At 26.3% G+C, this 9,522-nt stretch overlaps 2 protein-coding genes across 3 annotated transcripts; one reads left to right on the top strand and one right to left on the bottom strand.

Annotated features, from left to right (window-relative positions):
• Positions 1-24: 24 nt before the first annotated feature.
• LOC100877160 (Cytochrome c oxidase subunit 4-like) lies at positions 25-1,832 on the top strand. Of its 2 annotated transcripts, none has more exons than XM_003701789.3 (4): positions 25-180; positions 787-1,002; positions 1,095-1,287; positions 1,642-1,832. In XM_003701789.3, the coding sequence occupies exons 1-4, from the start codon at positions 172-174 to the stop codon at positions 1,749-1,751; spliced, it is 528 nt and encodes a 175-aa protein (XP_003701837.1). In that variant the 5' UTR covers positions 25-171; the 3' UTR covers positions 1,752-1,832. The 2 variants fall into 2 exon arrangements, with proteins under 2 accessions (XP_003701837.1, XP_012137255.1); XM_012281865.2 differs by lacking the exon at positions 25-180 and adding an exon at positions 301-354.
• A 974-nt stretch (positions 1,833-2,806) lies between these two features.
• Positions 2,807-9,283, bottom strand: LOC100877277 (terminal nucleotidyltransferase 4B). Its single transcript, XM_003701790.3, has 10 exons — positions 9,145-9,283; positions 8,934-9,060; positions 8,388-8,862; positions 6,695-6,865; positions 6,065-6,422; positions 5,746-5,892; positions 5,089-5,282; positions 4,854-5,007; positions 4,622-4,760; positions 2,807-4,497 (listed from the first exon to the last, which is right to left on the bottom strand). Exons 3-10 carry the CDS (start codon positions 8,744-8,746, stop codon positions 4,298-4,300), a joined length of 1,722 nt encoding a protein of 573 aa, XP_003701838.1. The 5' UTR covers positions 8,747-8,862; positions 8,934-9,060; positions 9,145-9,283; the 3' UTR covers positions 2,807-4,297.
• Positions 9,284-9,522: the final 239 nt, after the last annotated feature.

Below are 9,522 nucleotides of genomic sequence, written 5' to 3'. Positions count from 1 at the left end.
AGTCGACATGTGCAGAACGAATCAAAAGTCGTCTTTTAGGAAGTACATTCTCTCGTGACAGAACCTATATACAGAGCATATAACAAATATGTACAGTGTACGCCATAAGCATACCGACCCATGATCTAATCTTATATAGTAGCCATTTTACCTTTTCTTACGTCGGGGTGTATGAAAGAAGTAAGTTGTTACGTTGTTAGATAGTTTGTCAGTAATTATATGTGTTAATTATTAATAACATTACTTTGTCATGTAACAACGTATTATCTTTAATAAACTAAAATATATTTGATGTTAATTTTTAAGTCATTTCCGTGAAACTGGGTATTAGATAACAGCGAAGCAAGAGAATCAGTATGTAATGTAAAAGAATTATATCCTTTTATGAGTTTAATACGTTTCAAATTATAATTATGTGTGTTTTATATATTTTTATTTATAATTCTATATTACCGCAAACTGGACAGATATGTAAAAATATTATAATATTTTATCCAATAATATTTCGTGTGTAGAAAGATTATATATTTTATATTGAAAAATTTTAAATCACGGTTTACTTTTTTTTATGATAAGTATCAAATAATGAAATGTGATGACTTATTTATAACATATCAGATATTGTCATCTCATCATATCAGTTTGACAGTGAAAATTTGGACTAATTGTATATATATTTTAAGCAATTTTATGAAATTTTATATATTTATTTTTTTATATAATGTGTATATTTATAAAAGTTAAATATCATAATTTCATATATAGTTAAATAATTTTTTATTTCAGTACACAATGGCTAACAAATTAATTCTCTCACGTTTACAACAAAATGTGCCATTTATGTGTATTCGTGGAATGGCCATACAAGGTGATGTATTCCCAGACAAAATTGGTAATCGAGAAGTAGTAGGTCATGGATATAATGGAGAAGCTAGCTACTTAGATCGAGCTGATTTTCCTATGCCTGCTATCCGTTTCAAACCAAATACTCCAGATATCATGGTAAAATAATTTGTATGATTATAAATCTTCAAGCCTAATTAATAAAATGTAATTTTCAAATATTATTTTTTAATAAATTAATCTTCACATAGGCATTGCGAGAAAAAGAAAAGGGAGATTGGAAAAAGTTATCAATAGAAGAGAAAAAGGCATTATATCGTGCTAGTTATCGCCAAACATTCAGTGAATTCCAAGCTCCAACAGGCGACTGGAAAGGAAATATAGCAGTGGCATTAATGGGAGTAACATTGAGCCTTTGGTTATTCTACTTCTTTAAAGCTTTTGGTAAGATAAATCATATATATCGAAATATAGTTATAACATATATTTAAAAAATATATTAAATTATGATTTATAGTTTATAATTAATAATTTTATAATTAATAATTTGAAATTAAAAATAACTTATTTAAATCAGGAATTAAATAAAATAATATTCTATTGACTATTTGTGCTAATAATTGGTTAACTATACTATATAATCAAGTTAAAAACAAAATGTCAATCATAATGTTTGCATATTATTGTTAATAAATATGTTATTGTATGCATGTAATATGCATTATGATTGTATATAAAATTAGCTTAAGTTGTTAAATATTCATTTAATTAAATGCATAATTTAATTAAATTCTGCAGTATACCCACCAATGCCAGATTCATTTAGTGAAGAAAGCAGACTTGCACAACTGGAGCGTATGCAAATACTTGAGGTGAATCCTATTACTGGAATTAGTGCTAAAAAATAAAATAATTTATATGTAAAAATATAGTATAAAATACAATTTGTTGTACAGTAACAGTTAATAAAAATGTTCTGTATACGCTTAGGACAACAAAATTTTAATAAATTATTCCTACTAAAATAAACATACTTTAAAGCATAACTTCCTATAAATAATTCAGAAATATATATGCATTTCATTTGTCATGAACGTTTGAAAAAGTTGTAGACAGTTTGCACTAAATATAAAGCATTCATCAATTTTTATCTATTAAAATTTAACTTACTATATTATTACACATATTAATATGCATTTATGAATGTAAATGTTTGTAACTTTATTGGAAAATATAAATTTTGTTAGATATCTCAAATTTATTATATTTTTTCGTTTCAACAATTATTTATTCGTTTACTAAAAACTAGGAATATTTTCAATTTTACAAATGTTCCAAATTTTAACATATTTCAATAATGTTTATATTTATTATTTCAAAAATAAGGTCAGAAAAAATAATATATAAGTACTTAATGTTAGAAAGAAAACAATCAAAACGGCAGAAAGAAAGCTGTTATTACTGTTTATTAAAGTTTTAATACTTACACATTTTTTAATAATTTCTGAAGATAGACAAACATAAATCATAAGTTATTAATAATACAATTTTATGAAAATTTGATCCCCGATTAAAAAATCTGCAATAGTTTTCATAGACTAGTTAGCTATAATAACAACAACAATAGTAATAATAATTACATAGCTTCAAGAATTTAAGATTCATGTTTTTACTGTTCACATACGTACACACATCATATATACATATATACATACGTATATGTATGTTTAACAAGCAATTGACATTCTAATTACAAATCAAATCACAGCTTATAATGAGAATTTTGAGGCTTTCACGGCTCGGTTTTGTTACAGTTAATATTGTTTGAAGCTTTCGGTTATAACCTTTAAACATTATTAACTGCCAGAGCTTATAAATATTATCGATGAACAACGTTTCATTGAGTAGTATATAGAACACTGCACATCTGTTATAAAGTTTGAAGGAAAGTGAATACTATCTGTTTTTTGCTTTTTTTTCATTCGAATTTAATAGGAGACACCGTTTGAACTATATTACAACTTGTATTAACACAAAATGCAATCCAGAAAAAGATTCTTAATCGGTAAACGCTTGCTATAATAAACGCAGTCGTCTCTCTTTTTTTCAATTTTAGAAATAAAATTTTACACTGAAAAACGGAATGTAATTTTTAATAATAAATTAAATATAAGATAATTTCACAAATATAATATTTAGAGTCTTCAATAATATAAAGGCCTTTCGCGTATTGTCATATACAAAAGTTTTGAAATGTTGCTCAGTTTACTAAATATTTAATACAGAATATGTTTAAATGCAATATCTGATTCGTGCATTGAATCCATGTGACGTTCTATCATGATGTATATGCTTACTATTATTTTTTGTAATATAAAAATAATTGTATTATTGTTCGGGGGAGACTAAAAATTACAAACTAGTGTCACGAAATCAGCAATTCTGTATAAAAAGTAAAGTATTACGCACAATTACAACTTGAAAGAACACGGTGTAAAAATCTAAAATGTATTATTTTTTTCATCAATGAGTTAGTATTTTCAAAAATATTTTTATTCAAAATTTCTTGATCATCAGCACACGAACTTATAGCTTTATTAAAATCCGAAAAATATACCAAAACATTTTCACAACAGTACTGGACTTACATATTACAGAAAAAATAGATAATTCTCACATAATCATGGACACATCCATGATTTCAAATGATAAAATTATAATATTATTTTAGGTACGTACAAAATAAAAAAAAATTTAGTAGGTAACTCTTAAACTTATTTTTTCTATGTTCGATAATGTATATTACAATATTTACAATAGGTAAGTTCCAATATCACCAATTTGTCTGCCACCCCTTTTGTTATAAGAATATAATTCCATATAGAAAACTAAGTCTTTATCATCATTGTTAGAGCTTGTTTTATAGCTTCGTGAAATCTTTAAGAAAACTGTACTGTAAATAATCTTTTGTATATATCATCCATATTATATAAATGTATTACAATGAGTTTATCGTGATTATGAACACAATTGCTATTTAAAAGTTGCAATAAGCTTGTAACCTCGTAAATAATAATTAGTAAAATATTACATATTTTCTCAGTGTTACTTGTAATATGTGCAAGAATACGAAAAAAAGTAAAACTATAAATCAATCTATGTTACAGTTCTGTACGTCTTTGGTATTTAAATTATCGTACAGAATAAAATGTTTTTGATGAAATGAAGAACTTAATTACACTGGGGGCCACTTTCTTGTTCATATAAGATATAAGAGACACAGAGTTTATCAACTCCACATCATTATAGACACTGAGCCCCTCTGTACACTAAAATGGAAAGGATAATTTAGTTGTATGATGAAAGTTAATCAATGTCTTTTCACCACACGATTATGATATTGAGCTCTCTACTTAAGTGACAAACAAAGTCCAGTGTTATTTTGCACGTTTCATCACCGTACACAATCTCCTGTACCACGAGGTGTAATACACTGTTTTTTTCGTTTGACGGTTTGTGACCTTGAACTTGGACTGTGGCTATTATTATTACTTCCATTACTATGAAGAGAATGTTTTGCCTTACTTTGTCCACTTATGTTATTGTTTATTCCACGATGATGATAATTTCCTCTGGAATTGTGGTGGTGGTTGCCTATAATAAATAAAGAATATACTTTTTAAATACGTTGAAAAAAGCAAGGTTCATATTACTGTATATAGTTTTATTAAAATTAAAAGGGAGATATGGGGCACTTATAAAAACAGAATATTCATACCATGAGCAGTTCCTTTGAATGGTTTTTTCCATTGTGAATGATGATGAGTATGTTGATTATTATATACATGTCTTTCTTTATTCCTATCTTCTCCTTTTCCACCGGTATTAGGAGAGTTTCCACGACTACATTCGGAATCCTAATAATAGTAAAGTTGTATGTTAAATATAGATAAAAATATTGTTAATACGTAATCATTCTTTTCACATTAAAATAAATTATATTTTTATACCGTATCACTAGCTGGAGCAGACAGCGTTGATGCATCTGATCCAGTTGAACTTGATAATGAATCTACCTCACTCAAGGATAGCGGGAATGTTTCTTTGATCCATTTACGGTATTCTATTACTTCATCTGTCACGCGAATTATTCTTCCTAATATACTGTACATCATACAATTTTAGAAAACGTTTGATCAAGTCATAACACATATCAACAAAGTTCAGATGTATAAATAATCTTACCTTACTTTATTTGCATCGTTAACTAAAATATTTAAAGGACTAACAGCCTGTGATAAAACATAATAAGCCCAATCAAACGCATCTTTTACATACAAAGCACCATAACTACTACGACCAATATCATTTCCAGGTGTAAGTGGATCTTCTATGCACAATAAAGAGGGTCGATGACCATCTATCATATCTCGTTGAACCTACGAATCATGTAAAACACACAACTCAGATTAATACATAAATCGGTATATTTTTATGTGAACATATTACAATGATAAATTTTTGTTCAACTATTTACACATGAAACATATTCGTATGCTCACTAATTTATCCTTATTTTTTAAATTCAAATATTTATTTTTACTTACTACTTTTTTCTTATTCTAAAGATGATTATATATTTTGATTAATTAAATTGTAATTAATCCAGGTATTTAATTAAATTTTTTACTTAAATAATGCAATAATATGCAAAAGATAATATGTATCTTACATTATATGTAATAATATATATTACATTAGAAATTTGTAGATTTGTTTGATAAAAGTTCAGATCATTATTATTCTTTTTTCAAATTTATAAATAATAAAATTCCTTTGATGACATTCAAGTGATTAAATGAATTAGCATATGGTATTTTATTAAATGTACAATTTCTTTACCTCTTCTTTTGATATGTAAGTACCACCATCTTTTACTCGAATTCCTGTTTTAACATAATTAAATTTCCTACCGTATAGTTCCAAAAATTCTATTAATAGCACCCCGAGATTAGCATTTGAGCAATAAGCATTTTGCCTGGGATGTAACTGAAATAATAATTAGACTAAATGATAAAAAGATTAGTTGTGTATTTGTAATGATATGAGTTATCTCTTACAAATAACAATACTGATAATCTCATAGAGCACAGACTGTTAATATTACAATGTTTCATTTATTTAAGTATGAAATGTTTAAGATATGTTATTAATGCCTTACCTGTAAAAAACTGATAGTCATAAGTATTAAACTGTATGAGGAAATTCCACCAGTAAACACTTCATTCAGGTCTCTTTGTAACAAGAATTGCTTTAATACCATAACTAATTTCTCCAATACTGGATATCGTTTTTTAAAAGAATTAATCAATTCTGCAGATTTAACACCATTACTCATATTAAAACTGATATCTACTTTAATCTCAGTTTCTTTATCAGTTAACTTGACAATTGGAACACTAGCTTTATCTAGAACTTTAATAGAGGAAGGTTCAGCAATATTCTGATCCAATAAAGCACGTTCCAAAGTGCGTAATGGAAGATTTGTCCACATTCCTATTACTACTAAATCTATATCACTGCAAAAAGAAATAATCTTAAGCATCCAAAAAGTTTTGTAATTAGCATAAAGTATTAACTGTGTTAATATTAGTGTTTTACAAGAATAGTTAGGATTACTCCAATATGATAAAATATTTGGAATTAAATATATTTTCATAAATTTATTATTATGTATAAAAAAAATCATTTATGAATACAGAAAACAGTAAAACTGATTTAATATACATATATTTCAGCACAAACACATAACTAAATACAATCTGTTTTAAATATGTACATTGATACGTACCTTGTAGGTAAATATAAACCAGTGCGAAAGCTGCCAAATACTTCAACCTTAGAATCTGGCCAGAGATCATATATTACTTGTTCTATCCTTTTGACAACACGTATTCGTAAGCTATGCTCCTCATTAGAGGGACACATATAAGCAAAAAAATCTTCAATTTCTTCGTGTAATCTAAATTTCATAAACAATATATTATTAAAAATATGTAAATGTATATATTATGTATTATCAAAAAGTACATCTACTTTAATTGTTTCAGATACATAAATCATTCATTATTACTATTACTTCTTATAGAAATTATATTTCATTATAAAAAATAAGTTCTTAAAAAGCATCGAATTAAAATATTCATGGTAATACATAATTAAAAAATTTATGAAAATAATAACTAAGAAATATATTTTTTCTTTTTTACATTATAATTTCAGTTTTATAATAAATTTTATACTACAATGAATATTATACCTATTTAATAAATCTTAATATACTTATTATCTAATTTTTTAAACACAGAAAGTTGTTTATAAACTAAAGTGCAAATGTATTTAGTTTTAGTAATATTCTGATCAACTTTCTGGTCCTGTCCAGCCTTTTATAATAAATTACTATACAGATACTGCAGTATAACATAATATAAAAATTAATATTAGCATTATTTATAACAAAAGCCTAAAGAGGATTTTAAAACATTACCAAAATTAAACACATTTATAATTTAGTTCATAAACTATTTTATATATTTAAAAAATTAAATAATAAGTGTACTGAAATTCAACAATTTCAGTACAAACAATAAGTAATGTTTATTTATAATCATGCAGTTTCACAAAAAAAAAAGAATTAAAAAAATATTTACTCTTCAACAAGTTATATGTATTATATTGTAAAAATAATTACTTGATTAGAAACTCATATTTTTTTATCTTAAAATATATATTGGATTTATGTATCATTTGTACTAATAAAATTTTAAAATAATGTAACTTAAAAAATAAGAATAAATTATTTAAATATGCAAAATATTACACTAAACAAAATTTTCCAAATATTTTGAAACAAAATGTTTTATTCTTTGATTTGAAAAAAAAATAATTAATTTGTAGATCATAAATTTGTTCAATAGATATACTGATGATTACAAACAAAATAAAACATAATATATAAATATTAAAATTTGTAAAAAATAAAAAATTTGTGTATAGTTTATAATTAATAATATTTCTTAATTGTAAAATCATTACCTGGATTAATCATTTCATGATTATTAATAATTATATAGGATAAAGCGATGTACGGTTGTACTATTACCGCAACGTTACATTTCATTACTGAACAACAGGAAATATTATAAAGCCAAACATAAATAATCATGTTATATAAACATCCACGTGTGTTTACAAAACCTTTATATTAAAATTGTAACGATATAATTCGCAAAAATGGTTAGAAAAATTAATTATTTAAAAATATTGTACTTAACAAATTGAAATCGTTTATAAAAAAAAAAGAAAAAAAAAGATACATTCTTTACGACATTTCTAATTATAAAGGGACCTTGTTATACCCTATTTGTAAACGAGCGTGCAAGCTACATAACCTTAATCATGCCCATATGGATAAACCATGTAAAGCTTAATAACGTAATTTTTCTAATACAAATAATAAAACAACATTTGATAAAAATACTTACCCAATAACCCCTTTCGAATAATGTTTATTGGGTACCCTCCACGGACAACCGCCGTATTCGCCGACTAAGGCATAGTAATTATAGTTCATGCCGTAAGTACTAGCACGATTATCACCTTTCCTACGTGACGGATTATAATAGCTATTACAAGTATTATGTTGCATACGGTCTGCTGTACGAGAATTAAGAGAATCCAAAGATAAGAAGTCCTGTTGAAGTTTCACACCCATAACATTTGAAGACGAATCGTTTTTCAGCGTTAAGATATCCAGGCCTTTCTCAGCTTCCCAAATGTGTAACCACAAATCCTTAGCGGGGCCGAACTGCTCCGGTTGATACCAACCGATAGTCGGATCCATTAAATAGTTCTCGATTCTGTATCTTACGATTAATGGTCCTTGCGCACTACACTACAATTCCAATCTTAATTCAACTTTAATTGAAAAATTGTCTGATTTATTGTAACCTGCGAACACTATGAAATTCATACATACAACCAATGAATAACAGCATTTTAGAAAACCTCATACACTGTTAAAGCCTTACTTGAACATAGAATAATACGGCTACCCGAAAAGTTTCTTCCTGTAGATGGCATTTTCATTTAACTTCCTTCCATGAGAAAGTAATCTTACTAGATGACGGATTTTCCTTTCTTCTGGGCATTTTAATTCTGTTTTTAAATAATATTCAATAATATAAATCATTTAAATCACATAGTGGTTCATTATTTAAAGTACTAATATATAATATTAACTTGTTAATAGAAAATGTAGTGCATCTTATATCCATTTTTGAAAAGAATTTACTTCATTCTGCAACTTGGTATCCTAGGGAGATTCCTGATCACGACTGTGATGCTCCTCTATAGCTTGATCCTGCTGTATGGTTATATACACGATGGGAGCAAATAAATGGACGATCAGGACCAACAGTGTTGCGATAAATGTGCAAAATAAAAAGAATATTATACTCTACTTTCTAATGTATTCATTAAATATATGACGATAGAAAAGGAAGTATTTTGTCTAATGTATAAAACACACTAAGGTCAACAAGAATTAGAAATTGTAAAACTTTATGCTCGCTGAGTATACGCTTGCGTCACAACGTTGTAAGAGCGCATGTGCATTAT

This window comes from Megachile rotundata, chromosome 4 (assembly GCF_050947335.1).
Source record: "Megachile rotundata isolate GNS110a chromosome 4, iyMegRotu1, whole genome shotgun sequence".
Taxonomy (NCBI): Eukaryota; Metazoa; Arthropoda; class Insecta; order Hymenoptera; family Megachilidae; genus Megachile; species Megachile rotundata.
Note: the sequence above shows the minus strand (reverse complement) of the source record. Positions and strands in the feature narration are given on the sequence as shown.